This window comes from Scleropages formosus, chromosome 12 (genome assembly GCF_900964775.1).
Source record: "Scleropages formosus chromosome 12, fSclFor1.1, whole genome shotgun sequence".
NCBI classification, from domain to species: Eukaryota; Metazoa; Chordata; class Actinopteri; order Osteoglossiformes; family Osteoglossidae; genus Scleropages; species Scleropages formosus.
The window spans coordinates 17,330,994-17,345,066 of record NC_041817.1 but is presented as its reverse complement, the minus strand read 5'-3'; the positions used below and the strand labels follow the sequence as shown (position 1 = coordinate 17,345,066).

General features: G+C 46.1%; 1 protein-coding gene across 2 annotated transcripts in view; it reads left to right on the top strand.

The window, feature by feature from the left end:
• LOC108920681 (receptor-type tyrosine-protein phosphatase-like N) overlaps positions 1-14,073 on the top strand; it is a 30,838-nt gene that overhangs the window by 5,708 nt on the left and 11,057 nt on the right. For both annotated transcript variants that reach the window (XM_018729610.2, XM_018729609.2), the window contains exons 3-12: positions 1,296-1,406; positions 1,796-1,901; positions 2,002-2,188; positions 2,462-2,789; positions 2,903-3,025; positions 3,600-3,634; positions 4,554-4,834; positions 5,138-5,224; positions 5,440-5,519; positions 6,966-7,030. In XM_018729610.2, coding sequence (XP_018585126.2) covers positions 1,296-1,406; positions 1,796-1,901; positions 2,002-2,188; positions 2,462-2,789; positions 2,903-3,025; positions 3,600-3,634; positions 4,554-4,834; positions 5,138-5,224; positions 5,440-5,519; positions 6,966-7,030 — 1,403 coding nt within the window. The remainder of the gene's footprint in view (positions 1-1,295; positions 1,407-1,795; positions 1,902-2,001; positions 2,189-2,461; positions 2,790-2,902; positions 3,026-3,599; positions 3,635-4,553; positions 4,835-5,137; positions 5,225-5,439; positions 5,520-6,965; positions 7,031-14,073) is intronic.

The following is a 14,073-nucleotide window of genomic DNA, read 5'->3' as shown; positions in this document are numbered from 1 at the left end:
CATCTGGTCCGATCTGTGTCACGAGCACTGCTTCCTGCCTGCGTCTCGGCAGACTACGAAAACACTCCAGCACAGCAGCAAGACCAGATCAAGCAAATTGGAGCTGAATTATTTATGTTGTGTTCTCACTGCAGCCGCTGTGTTTTTTTTTTTTTAGCAATTTCCGTTTTTGAGGGTTTGTGCCTACCTGTCCATGCATGTTATATATGAAGGGTACCTGCAATTTAGAGCTTTCAGTTAGTTTGGTCAAATCGTTCCTGTGCATGACACTTTCTGCAGGGCTGTAGAAATGAGTTATGGGACTTCAGCGCCGTGTGTATGGATCACTCTGCGAGGGTATCTGTCGACAGATATGTCTTCTTAAATGGACACATCGAATTACAATGGATTTTTTTTTTCTCCGTGTAATTAATGCAAACAAGGCGAAGAATGGAAAAAACAGCAACGGAGATCAATAAGTGAAGTTCAAATAAAATGAAGCTGTTTGATTTCAGCACCCTGGACAGAGGAACAAAAGGAACTATAATAGAGCAATAATGATAGAAGTGCTTGTATTGTGAAGAGTGTCTGCACAGAGCACAGATTCTTTTTCTTACCTATTGCTATTCTTTTAGTTCCATCACAGCATTTAACCTGCCATCTCCCTGGCAACAATGACATCATCAGGTCCATAACAGTGGGGTCGACTCCCCCGCAATCTCTCCAGACACACAGCAGAGATGAGTCACTACCATACACTAACGCATACATGGCCCTTTCTCAGACACACACGGATGCCGATGCATAGACTCTCAGGTTCTTTCTGCGTTTGCTCAGGCTTGTATCGTGTGATCTTTTACTCTTCCATGAGAACAAACGGTCCCTGCAGTGCCATGCGGCACGTTCACGTACACACACATCTGTACGTGCTACTGTCAACAAGCATTCACATTTTACCGTTTAATGTACTGTTGTTCACTGGCTGTTCTTACACCTTCAATCCACTTTCACCGCCTGGCAACCCCCGTGTTTACCACTTTCTCCAGCGTTCGGTTTTCATTCACTTGCCAAGCACTATCTTTTCCGCATTGACAATGAGTCACGTCTTTAATATGTTTTTTTTTAGAGCTGTGTGTGGGCGGCTGGGGGTTTGGTGAATTTTGGAGGCATCACAACAGCACATATACTCATCCTGAGACGCCAGCGGGGACGGGCTAGAGACCCACTCAGGCTGGTTTGCTGAGGGCAGTGCCATGTGAATGGGTGCTAATGGGTGCTAATGGATACTAACAGACTGACACTCTGCTGCCTTCCAGATGGACTGTTCGGGCAGTGCCAGGCCCCCGGGCAGGAGCGGGTACAGTACCAGGTGTCCGTTCCTGTTCTCCAGAGGCTGCAGGAAGTGCTGAAACAGCTGATGTTGCAAGGTGAGCTGAGGAATGTGTCTGAAGAGCCATTAAACTGTGGCCACTTCCTACACTTCCCAGCTGCTGTGCTTTTTGTCGTAAGGGCAAATTGGAGGCACGTATATGACTGCTGCTCTGGTCACAGTCGGAAAGCAAGACACCGATTTGAATAAACGCTTTGCAAATGCACATTATGGACGAACTTTGCGAAAAGTAAGAGTAATCTACGGTACAGTTGTCCTCGTTACCGGTCAAGACTTCAAGTGAAAAATCTCACAAAGTCAATTGGCACAAATCTGCGCACATACAAGTTTAGCAGTTCGCAACATACCGTACTTGTCACGTTATCGCCTAACGCTTGTGTTCCTGTGTGCATCGACTGGCAACTGCATTGGCCAATGGTTGCGCAGGCCTCTCCTGGCAGGATGACATCACGCAGTACATTATTACGAAGGAATTGAGCCGCGTTCCCCAAAGCCGCACCCCCGCCGGTCTTCGAGAGCCCCCTCAGTCCCAGTAAGAACGTTTCTGTAGCCACCATGTAGATTCCATCCCTGTTGCCGAATCTCCTGGCGTTCCCGAAACGTTAACGTCTTCCCTCGTCTTCCTCCTCCAGAGCCTCGCCGCACTCAGAAAAGTATTCTACCAAGCTGGCGTATCCAAGCCCCAAGTCCCGACCCAGTGTGGACCAGCTGAGTCCTGCCATGGTGCAACGCTACCTGGACTACATGATTCTAGAGGACCCAGCCCAGGATTCCCACCACATGCAAGCCCCCCTAATGGATCCCTATACTTACCGCCAGGTACACCCACGACACCCCTTCCCACTCCCACACAGCTGCGGCCACAGTAGGGCTCAAATGCACAGGCCTTGTACCTACAATCTGCTGGGACTGAGTAAGTACATGTGTACTCATAAGGATGCAAACATGCAAACTAATAAATAAATACACTGATTGCGTGACTCAGAGGTGGCTGGACAGCCACAAATGCACTCATGCACAAGCACATATGCATCCTCCACCTACTCTCTTTTCATCTTGTGCTCTGACTGTATATTTGTATCTGGCTGGTAGTATGGATACCAGGAAGAAGAGGAGCGCTCCCTGAACTCTTTGGGCGGAGGGGCATATCCACATATGTCCTTGCAGTCCCGAAAGGACAGGTCACGCGCAGGGGACAGAGACCGGCAGCTGCTCCAGGACCTGGTGTCTCTGTACCTCTCGTCCTCACCGCCGTCCACCCGCCACCGGGTGGCACCAGCTATCCGCACGTCGCAATTCTACGACGAGCTGAACTTCCCTTTGGACTATGCGGAGGACTACATAACTCAGGAGGAGGTTTTCAGGCAGCGGCAGCACAAGAAGACCCCAGCGGATTACAGCACGCTGTCCGAGCTGGATGGTGAGAGTGGTTCTTGTTGCATAGCAATCGCACGTCCGGTGAAAAACTACGCTGCAGATTTCCTCTGTGAACCTTTCTGACCCCGGTGTGACCGCTCACTCTCACCTGCACAGATGCCACCTTGCAGAGGGTTGCTGGTCTTCTGGAGAAGTCTGGGATTGACTTGAGGGATCTCACCTTGGAGCAGCTCAACACCTTGTCTGCTGCCCTGAAGTTGCTGCAGTCTAAAAGCTCAGGTACCCAAGCATCCCAGGAAGGAGAACATGCTCAACCCCGCACAGCGTTTCCCGCACAGTGAACCGCACACAGTCAACCACACAAGGCAACGTTGCTACTTTGCACCCTTAAAAGAATGAATGTATTTTGCGTTTCTGCCTTAATTACTTCCGTGTTTGCCAGTTTTTATTCGAGAGTGTGCTGCTCTGGTGTATGAACGAGTGACTACCTATAGGTTATGTGCTGTAGTGTATCTAGCACTGTAAGTCGCTTGGGGGGCGCGATGGCGCAGTAGGTTGGACCGGATCCTGCTCTCCGGTGGGTCTGGGGTTCGAGTCCCACTGGGGGTGCCTTGAGACGGACTGGCGTCCCGTCCTGGGTGTGTCCCCTCCCCCTCCGGCCTTGCGCCCTGAGTTGCCGGGTTAGGCTCCGGTTCTCTGCGACCCTGTATGGGACGAGCGGTTCAGAAAGTGTGTGTGTGTGTGAGTTGCTTTGGAGAAAAGCATCTGCTAAATGAATAAAGAATGAGAGTAAAGGTTTTTCGTTGTAGCCCCTCAAAACAGACGTACTGATGCTCGTTCTTCCTCTATCCAGATCAGCGCGAAGAAGGTGCGGGCACTAAGAAGAAGGTGAGCGCAGACGGAGGGCAGGGCTGATGCTGTGCAAATCGGCTGTGTAAATGGTGTGCTGCTCCTCGCAGTTCTCCCTGCCTCACAGCTGCGGTGTCTCCCAGGGGTTATCTCACAATGTCAGCCTTTTCCCATTGTTTGCTGCAGAGGCGTGATCCGCCGCTGTAGATGGGCTTTGTAAAGAACGCGATCTTGTTAACTGCAGACAAACTGAATTGGTGCCATTGTGGCCAAATCCCCCTTCACTTTTTGAAGAGCATCACTGTTGTCATAGTGATTTTCTCTCAATTAGCCAGGTGATGAAACACAATTAAAAATCTCCCCTTGGCTTTATATTCAAAACCCATCAATACTTTTGAGTTTTTAAATGTGAATGCCAATTTTTTGAACTGATAAAGTATTTTGCCATAGATGTAGAAACACAGATTAAATAACCGTCTGCATTTGATAACATTAATGAACTTGTAACATTGGGCTGTCAACATTGGCTCCTTGTTTATGTGACCATTTAGAATTCGTGTAAATCGGTGCCCTTGAAATTTATTCAGTAACCAAATTGTGGCAGTGTACATGAACAAAGCAGTTCAGGGTGGAATGTCCAGTCAGATTTTTACTTACCTTCATCTGTACACGAATGGGGCAGCTGGTAGCGTAGCAATTGGAGCTGCTGCCTCTTAACCCAAAGGTTGCAGGTTTGAATCCCATCCCCCCCTTGAACAAGGTATTTACCCTAAATTTCTCCAGCAAAGTTACCCGCTTGTACAAACGGGTAAGGAGATTAACGTTGTAAGCTGCTTTGGTGAAAAGTGTCGGCTAAATGAATAAATACATGGAACGATTTGAGCTGGGTTGTTTGATGAAGGAAAATGAAAGATGACAGACTGGTGGAATTGATCTCCATGTGTACTCACCTTTACAGCCAGAGCTGATGGAGGCTTCCATGACACACAAGGCTGAGCCGGCTCCCAGGCCCGCCGTGCCTCCGGCTTCGGTCCCGCAGCAGCCACCTGCTACGAGTGCTCCGGCGAGCCTGACGACAGCTGTTACGGTCGGTGTGAATATGACTGCGCAACGGGTCACCGAGGAGCCGGGGGATGCGGAGCCAAAGGAGACGACCTCGGCGAGCCCCGGCGTCCAGCCCACGGTGCACGCCGGACCGCCCGTCCGGGAGGAGTACGGCTACATCGTGACCAACCAGAAGTACGTCCGGTCACACCCGGAGTGCCGTCCGTCTGCTTCTCGTTCCTCTAGGTGGTCTCTGTGCTGCCTTCTCTCGATAACGCAACCACGCTCTAAGCAGGCATGTGGCGGGGAGCTGAGCAGAAAACGAGATGTCGCAACATCACGCCAGTGGCTTAGATAAAATCGGATACGCGTTTCATAGTAACTAATAGTGGCGGTGTCGGTCAATGTGTTTATTCGAAGTAAGGGTCATTTTGAATCGCAGCAGTGGAAGGAGAGCGTGTGTTTGCGTGTAACGCTAAGCCGCCTCTTTCCCCACAGCCCGCTCAGCTTGTTCGACGGGGTGCGTCTGCTGGAAACCCTGGCCGAGAGGATCCACTTGACCACCAGCACCTTCATCAACATTAGGTGGGATTCCTCAGACTGTCCTTGTCCCCCAACACCTTCCGCTACGCCGAATGTTACCCCGAAGAGCCGCGATGAAGGCGCGGACCGAGTCCTCCTCGCCGCCGCCTGCTGACTGAGCTCAGCGCGCCGTAGCAGATTTCGCGATGAATTTAAACCAACAGCTCCTTTTCATGAGTGCGTGCTCTTGACCTTCTCGCAACCGCGTGCGCTTTCAGCGTGGTGGGTCCGGCCCTGACGTTCCGGATTCGACAGAACGGCCAAAATCTCAGCGCGGACGATGTGGCCGAGAAAGCTGGTGAGTGGCTGCGCGACCCCGGCCCAGCCGAGGGGGTCATTATGGTGCCTCCCGTTCTGTTTCTTCCTCTCCGTTCCTTTGCTTCCTTTTTGTACCGAAAGGCCGTGACGTCGTAGGCGTTCTCGGAGTTTCGTCTCATGGGCCGAACTCTTGAGTTTCGGTTATTTTGTCGTGGACCAGATATAGTCCGTTGTATATTCGTACGTCCGAAGGATGGACCTACACGATAATGTCTTTTTGGACAGGCTGTCAACAAAGCTGTTCAGAGCCACCGGTGCAAATAAAATGCACTTATTTAATCTCATTTGTAAAATAGACCAGGCAAGCATGTGCACTGATTGTACAGAACTGTATTAAATACATACTTTTATTAACTCCATATATCTTAAGAGGGGAAACTTTAAATTCGGTATAGAGCTTTGTCACGAATATGTATAATGAATACATTTATAGTATATCCAAAGCGAAACAATTCTATTGCATTTTATATATTTGTTCTAACGTATTTGTTAAATTTGTTTGTACTGGAGATGAATGCTGTTTTGTTCCGTGTAATGGTGGAGGGAATACTGAGCATATGCTCAAAGTTAATTAAAAAATGAAAAACAAACCATGCTTCCAGCAGAAAAAGGTAAATACCACTAATCACCAAAAGACAGGAGGACAAGAGGAGCATGCCAGTGAGAGATCAGTTGTAAATCAGCTTGACACAAGCTTTTATCTGGCGGTTTTCTGTTCCTGCCATCATGTTAATCTGAAAAAGTTACTGTGTTGGGCAGAAGGGACCCAATTTAGACAAACAAATTTTTTTTCTCAAGATTATTCTCTATTGCCAAAGTCATTTATTTATTTTTTTTTTTTGCATTTGGCACACAATGTTCTTATCAGACAGGTTGGAATTATGTAGGACGCACAACCGCTGCTGGAATTTTCCGCTCGGAACACCAACCAGTGCTGTGAATCTGTGAACAAAAGGGGCAACTGTCTCACTCTTCCATTTTTGTTTTTAATTTACAGCACGGTTGATTATTTCATGAAAGTAATTTGCTCTTAATTCTAAAAGTGTTAGTCATCAACGCAGCTCCGTAGTCACAGTTTTGCAACGAAGCTGTGCTTTATGATTCATTCTCATACTTTTCTATTAATGTTTACATTTTACAAACTAATATTGAACTTGTATATACATTGGATAAGCGTTTGATCTCTGCAGTGTTTGATGGTTTTATATCTGTACACATTAGAATATCCAAAAATCCATGTGTTTGCTGATTATCAATCTTAATTCTTGTTATGCAACTTATCTTGAGCTGTTTTCCTTGCTTACATGATGTGTTTGTGTTGGGAGGTGAATTTTTCCCATTTAATTCAGCATCTCCTAATGTCTGCGGAGAGGGCAAGGTGCCCATCTAACACCCTGTCTTTCCTGTGCTTTTGTGCCCTTTGCAGTGGCAGAGAAGAGCTTCCTGGAGTCTGCGACGGGTCTGAAGATCCTACAAACAGGTGTGGGAGAGGTAGGAGAATGCTGGTCTTCCGCTGTTCCTGGGTTTTTCATCCTGGGCAGGGTGTCTAGGTCACCCCAACGTAAGCTACACACACACACACACACACACACTCATTCAGTCTGTGGCCAAGACAGGTGATCATTAAGGAATCAATATGTGAAGGCTGACCTGCCAGGAAAGCAACTCATACTGAAAGGATACTTCTGACTGCATGTGTTTCTACAGGGGGGTTCAGTGGCGCAGTGGGTTTGATCGGGTCCTGCTCTCCGGTGGGTCTGGGGTTCAAGTCCCGCTTAGGGTGCCTTGTGATGGACTGGTGTCCCGTCCTGGGTGTGTCCCCTTCCCCTCCAGCCTTATGCCCTGTGTTGCCGGGTTAGGCTCCGGCTCCCCGCGACCCCGTATGGGACAAGCGGTTCAGCCAGTGTGTGTGTATTTCTACACATATATATTTATCAGATATACTTTTGACAAGATGTATTTCTTTATTATTTTTTAGACTCAGGTTTTTTATTTTTTAGAATGTAGTTGTACAGTCCTTTGTGATTTTAAAGACTGTATATACTTTTACTGACTAACTTCAATTCTGACTACACCTGACATCACGGTATATCCGATTGATAGCTTTTGCTGAACCATATATATATATATATATATATATATACATAAAATTCAGTATGTCAAGATTTTTTTAAGTTCCATCTTTTACTTTTCCCCCCACAAAATGAGGAATTCTCTCCCCTTCCTCACACCACACAGCTCCTTTCCCGTTGTCCCCCCCCCCACCCCTTGCTTTTGTCTTCTCTGTCATTCTCTGACTCTCCCTCTTTTTGTTACTCCTGTCTGTGCCCCCCATCCCTCCCCTTCCCCCCTCTCCTTCTCTTTGGGCTCCTCTTTGTGCTCTATTGCTTTCTCTCTCTCTCGGGTGCGTATGGGTTTTGCAGACCTTTCAGTGTAGAATAATGTCCTTTGTTACACCCCGCTGCTCATATTTTTTAATTATTCCCTTTCTATCTGTGTTGGGCTGCACCACTCTTGCTGCTCCTGAGTGTGTGTGTGTGTGTGTGTGTGTGTGTGTGTGTGTGTGTGTGTGTGTGTGTGTGTGTGTTTGTCCCTGAATTTGAATATATTTCTGTATGCCTGTGTTTCTTGAGTGCCTGCATGAGGGTATTTATGTATTTGTGTATGTACATCTGTGTGTTGCTAAATGTACTCTGTGTGTGTGTGTGTGTATGAGGGTATGAGTACTCTTTTCTTGTCCCTCTTATCCTGCCTCTCTTTTGGCCTCAGTCTGGGGACATGGCAGCACCTGCCTCTTTTTAAGTCCCTCTATTATGAAGGAGGATAAGTTCCCCCTTCCTCTCTGCCTTCAACCCTTCATTCCTCGCTTATTTATATAGTTTGCTCGTTACCGTGGCCTCGCAGTGCGATGAGCGCTGAAAAGGGAGATGCCTGTTCATCACCCCTGCTGCGATCACCTCGCAGCCTTGTTCATTGAAATGCTCGCTGCGCATTGTGGTGGTTCGAGGCCGATTGTGCATCGGCAGAAGTGCGCGCTCATACATGTATTCACGCACACGCACACTCATTTTGGGGTCTCAAAATTTCCTCTCACCTCATTTGCATAAATTATTTCTGACCCCAACTAAAAAAACTCAAAAAACATGTTTAAACCGATGATGTGCAATGTTATTTATTTATTTTTTTTACAATAGCTGAGAACATTTATGAAATGTGTTCTGCGAGTGAGAACATTCTTACCCCAGGGGGGTTATTTTGCTGTTTCATGAGGTTGTTTTCTTAATGTTTCCAGACATGTGCTCACGTACACATACACAAACACAGCATGGTTATTACCCTGAGAAGCACAACAGAGAAAATATGAATGGAAAACGGAAGCGGGCTGGAAAAAAAAAAAAAAAAAAAAAACGTTTTTTTGACAGCTGGTGTGACACGATGGTGTTTTACCCGTCTGCGATACAAAACAGCCTTGTAATCTGTGTCATATCTGGACTTCCGTGGTCATGAATAATGTTGTGGAAAGCAGTGAGCAGTATGTCAAGAGAAATTTTCCAGCATCAGAGCAAGGTTGAAGGTATGAAGGGCTCTAAACTACAAGGCTGAAATGTATCAGAAACAAGATATTTGGCTTCTCGCACAAATGAAAGGACAGCAGTGTCACCGATGATGTCAGGCAGGATCCAGTCTGTGCTGCTTTTGCTAAATGATTAAATATAGCCAGCATTTAAGGTTTGTTAATCAGATGCGCCAGAGTGCAAACCGTAAAGATATTTCAATTTAAATTGCACATACATTTTTTACATATACAGTTCTCATCGGTGCATTGTTTTCAGATAATTTTTCAGTGATTTCAGGTGTCCTGATGATAATAGATAAATGAATGGTGGATGCGCTGTGACGTTAGATAAAGTTAGATTAACGGGAATTCACTCTATGTTAAAGAAGGGATGGGAAGGGTGTTAGCGCACTCTTTCTGCGAGAATATTGTGTGTGTATTGGTTTGGATTTTAACCCATAATTGGCTTAGTATTAAAATAGCACATCTTTAAGCATTCACCGCGGTCATAACTTTTTAATCGTCATTGATAGAAATTCCTCTTAAGCCTAGTGAAGCATACAGGCAACCTCCTCCTTCCCATCTTTTGCCCACTTCATCCCCCCCCCCCCCATCCAGCTCTCTTCGTGGCCTGTCCCACCTATGCCGAGCATCACCCCCCTCCCCACCAATCACCATCAGCAGCATGCGGTGCCGTCTCCATGGCAACGCCTTTTGATGTGACAAGTGGCAGCGCAGGGTGAATGGGTTAGCGGCTCTCAGCGAGGGGGGCTTCCATAGGAGCCCAGGGAGAGCGATGGAGAAGTCCGGCCTTTTTCTCCTTTTTCTCTTCTTCCTCATCCTCTTCGTCTTCGGCCCGTTTCCGCGGCGCTGTCGGCACTTCTTTTCTAACTGCGTGACGGAGCCCGATTTTATTTTCACTAACAACGACTCCAGCATCATTTCCCCGCCGTTCTCCAGCGCTTCCTTTCCGTATATATTGCATTTTGAAATGACACCTGGTGGCGGTAGACGTGCTTCAGGGAGCGGTCCGGTGGTCACACGGCCGCCCAGCGGTCCCTCCGCCCCGCGGTGCTCGTCGCTTTGCAACGGGCAGCTGGTCGCTTTCCGGTGAGTCCGATTCCCGGCTTTGCGGCAGCATCTCCGCTGGCCGGGCACATCTCATAATGCACGTCACATTTTACACCCTTTTACTTACTCTTTACACCATATTACATACATACATCTGAGTGTGTCTCTGTGTGTGTGCATCTCTTATAGTTGCACAGGTTTCTAATCTTAAACAGTTTTCAGCATCTGTCCTTTGAAGACTATGCTTTTCACTTTTAAGTCGTGTAAAGAAGTTTGTTGGCACAAGTACGTTTTGTTTTAAATTAATACAGAGGAATTATTTTTCCGTGTATTAATTGATTAATTGCGTGTATCGATGCGTGTATTGTAGGATTGTAATGTTAGTAGTGTTAAAAAACTTTAAGTCTATAAAATAGGAAAATTGTCTTTATAAAATTACGAATGGATCGTTGACTTAGTTTGTGGGATTATTTGCACGTGGGAAGATGTAGCTGTTTCCAGTCATGAAAACGAACACGTTCCTTGGCGTTCATCACTTTGTACAAACGACCGCCCTTTTTCTTCTAAACAAATAATTTCACGATTTTAGAAATGTATTCGAACATGAGCACATATTAACATAAGAAAGGGCCAGCGTTACAACATTGTCCTCATACCTCTTGTGAGATGTGGCCTATTTATAAGTTTAATTCTTCAAAATTCTTTGGAATCATTTTATAAAACAATTGAAATCTTTTTAAAAATAAATTTGAGTCTTGATTTAAATTTTTACAAGTAAATTATAAAGTATTGTTGCTGGCATTGTGATAATATTACTGATACACTCACTGGCATTGCTACTGCCATCTGAAAGTATAATTTAAATATACAAGCAAGTTTACTGACTGAATATTTTTTTCTAACTCGTTATCTTACCATTTAATTAGTACGCAGGTTCAGTCGTGTTCTTTCGCAAATGATACAAACGGTATATATTTAGGATATTTTAAACAGAAATGTGTTGAAGATTTTGAAACGGGTTGCTTTAAATCATAGATGAAGTCTGTGATAAATGTCATGTTATACTATATGATCTAGATCTGTCTTTGTCAGAAATCTGTTAAGTTTTTCAGATTTCTTTTTAAAAAGCTGTAACAGTAACATTAACAGTCTTGCTACTAATTCTACTGATGATGGCTAATGCTGCTAATTGCATATCCTCCCTGTGTTAGTCTCTTTGACATCAGGCAGGGCAGCGAACTCCAGTATTGGGGGCGTTCTGCTGTCTGCCAGCTGGTGGTCTGGGTGGAGAAATACCGAAATGTGCATAAAGAAGATAAAACACAAGGTTGCCTTGCAAATCTTCACTTTGCACAGCTGTGGTCTGATCCATTCCTCCAGCACAATGACAGGAGCGTCACCGTATATACGGTCTTAGTTTAGCTGCCTCCGACTAATAAGTGGTGTTTAATGCACACATAGAGGAAGGTAAAGAGTGTCAATATTCAATACTCCTCTGATTTCCATAGACAGTTCCATAAATTTGCTTTTGTCATCACTCTCCAGACGTGAAAGGCCGGTAGCTCCGGAGGAGGACGTCAGTTACCAGACTGCATTTGGGGGTGGGGAGGTCATATGTAGGATGGTACGAGGGAGTGTATGTGAGATCGCAGTACCTGCTTCTGGAACCAACTAGCCGCTGAAACTGAAGAAGTGTCACATAATGAAATGCAAGACTGATTCATTTGAAGAACAGGGTACAAAATTAACTATCGTGATTGTTGTTGTGTCTGGATGGCCAGCGGCGTAGTGGTTAGCACTACTGCCTTTGGATCTGAAGATTTTGGGTTCGATCCCCACCTCTGGCTGTAGTCCCCTTGAGCAAGGTACCTACCCCTAAATTGCTCTAGTAAAATTACCCACCTATATAAATGGATGAGTTATTGTAACCTTAATACTGTAAGTTGCTTTGGATAAAAGTGTCAGCTAAATGTATTATGATTAATATACTATGTCTGTGTTATTATTATTATTGCTAATTCTCTGTATCAGAAGATATATTAATATGAAGCACTTCTAGTCAAGTTGGTCAGTGTTGTGGATGCGGTGCCGGTGATCCATTCTCTGCAGCCGCTACAGTTCCTTCTTTCGCCTTTCTTTGAATAAATTACACCGCTGTGCCGCTCCGACTGAAGAAGTGCAGGTTTTAATGCAAAAAAATGGCAACCCCGAGGAAAGTGGGGTTAAGAATGGCACTGGGATCTGCTCTTTTGGTGTCAGCCAGGCAGGCTGGTGATGCAGAGGAACCTGGTCTGGACACGCATAGGACGCGCTAGACCGAGGACTCGTCTTGCGGTCGGAGAGGTGGACGTGCACATTTATTAGCGCTCTCTTACTGCTGCTTTTCTTGTGCAGCGTTTTATGTTTTGTATAGGTGTGCCCTTTAGTATATTTTTGTGTTTTTTTTTTTTTTTTTTTTTGGAGCATTGCCGGTTAATCTGTCATTCCGTTCACACGGCTGCACCCCCACTCATGATATTTAGGTAAGTCGGTTGCTATAGTTACAGGGGTCAGGACTGTCTGGATGATCGTGCTCTTGTTGCTTCTCTGCATTCTTTCAGCGCTGCATAGCTGCAAGTTACAGGTTTCCTGTCCCAGGGTGCCAGATGTTCTGAAATTCATGGATCTCGCAGTGTAACACGTTGCATACCTGGAAGAGTTAAGATGGGCTCAGAAATAAATACATAAACGTAATATGTTTAGTTAATTTGCTCCCTTCCCAACCGCAGCGATCGTCCTGTCTTTGCCGAGCGACTGTTTCGTTGAATTATGTTCTATAGGCTATTGTAAGGACTGAAGCTGCAAAGAATACTTAGTTATACCTGTGCTACTTGGAGAAGTGGTGTTGGGGACAGGAGAAGGATCTTGACAATGTACTATAAAGAGGGAAATAGCAGAGTGAAATGTTTGATAAATGAAGGAGATGGTAATTTGGGAAATACCTTACGGGTGACTGCACCGAATCTCATTTAACTGACCCCTGACCCCTGGTACCTGACCCGAAGACCCTGACCCTGCGGTATTGTGATGTAGATAGCAGAGTCCTATTTGATCTGACCTTTTTTTTTTTTATCCTCCTAAATTAAACATGAGCGATCGCGCGCATTTAATGGCCCACGTCTCAATATATGCACATATGCACTCGCACACGAACAAAAGTATGAACGAACACACAGACAGTCGCATGTTGCAACACTACGTCGTTTTCGCCGCCGCGTACTTTTTCCGTCTGACGTACGTTATCGGTTATCATGTCGCCTGTTCCGATCCGTTATCATCGCGCTGCCGATCTGCTCTTATTGCAGGGTTCATTTAGGCTTTGCCTGGGACTCTGATGCACAGCACTTGAATCAGCAGGGCTTGCTGCAGAATGCGGTGTACATCTGCGTGGTTGGAGTGTCAGTGTGGAGGATCGCTAGATGTCCTGGGACCTCGCGTATTTGTCCCGTCTCCGGAGAAGGTGTTTTCTTTTCCCCGGGTCGTGTCGCCTGGATCCTGGGACACAGCTGCTTCACCGTGGTACCAGCAAAGATAATAATGTGGCAGGGTTGCTGTGTGAGAGAATCCAGCTGAAGAGGTTCACTTCACTTCACTTTGAGTGCGTCTAGTCTATCTAGGAAGGACATATCACGATGTACATCAGACAGGTGGACACGTAGAGTCTTGTGCTGGATAGCCACTACTCGGGACTGTGTTCGTATGAGTGTTCGTATGGTGGCGTCTGGTGTGTGTCCCAATGTCTCTGTGTGGGTGACCGTTCCTTTGTCCTTCGCTGAGTTTTCGGCACTTGCGATTCTCTTCTCTCATAACCTTTACTCTCACCCCTTCTGTCCCCCCCGTCCCTCTTATTACTTAACCCCCGGGCCCC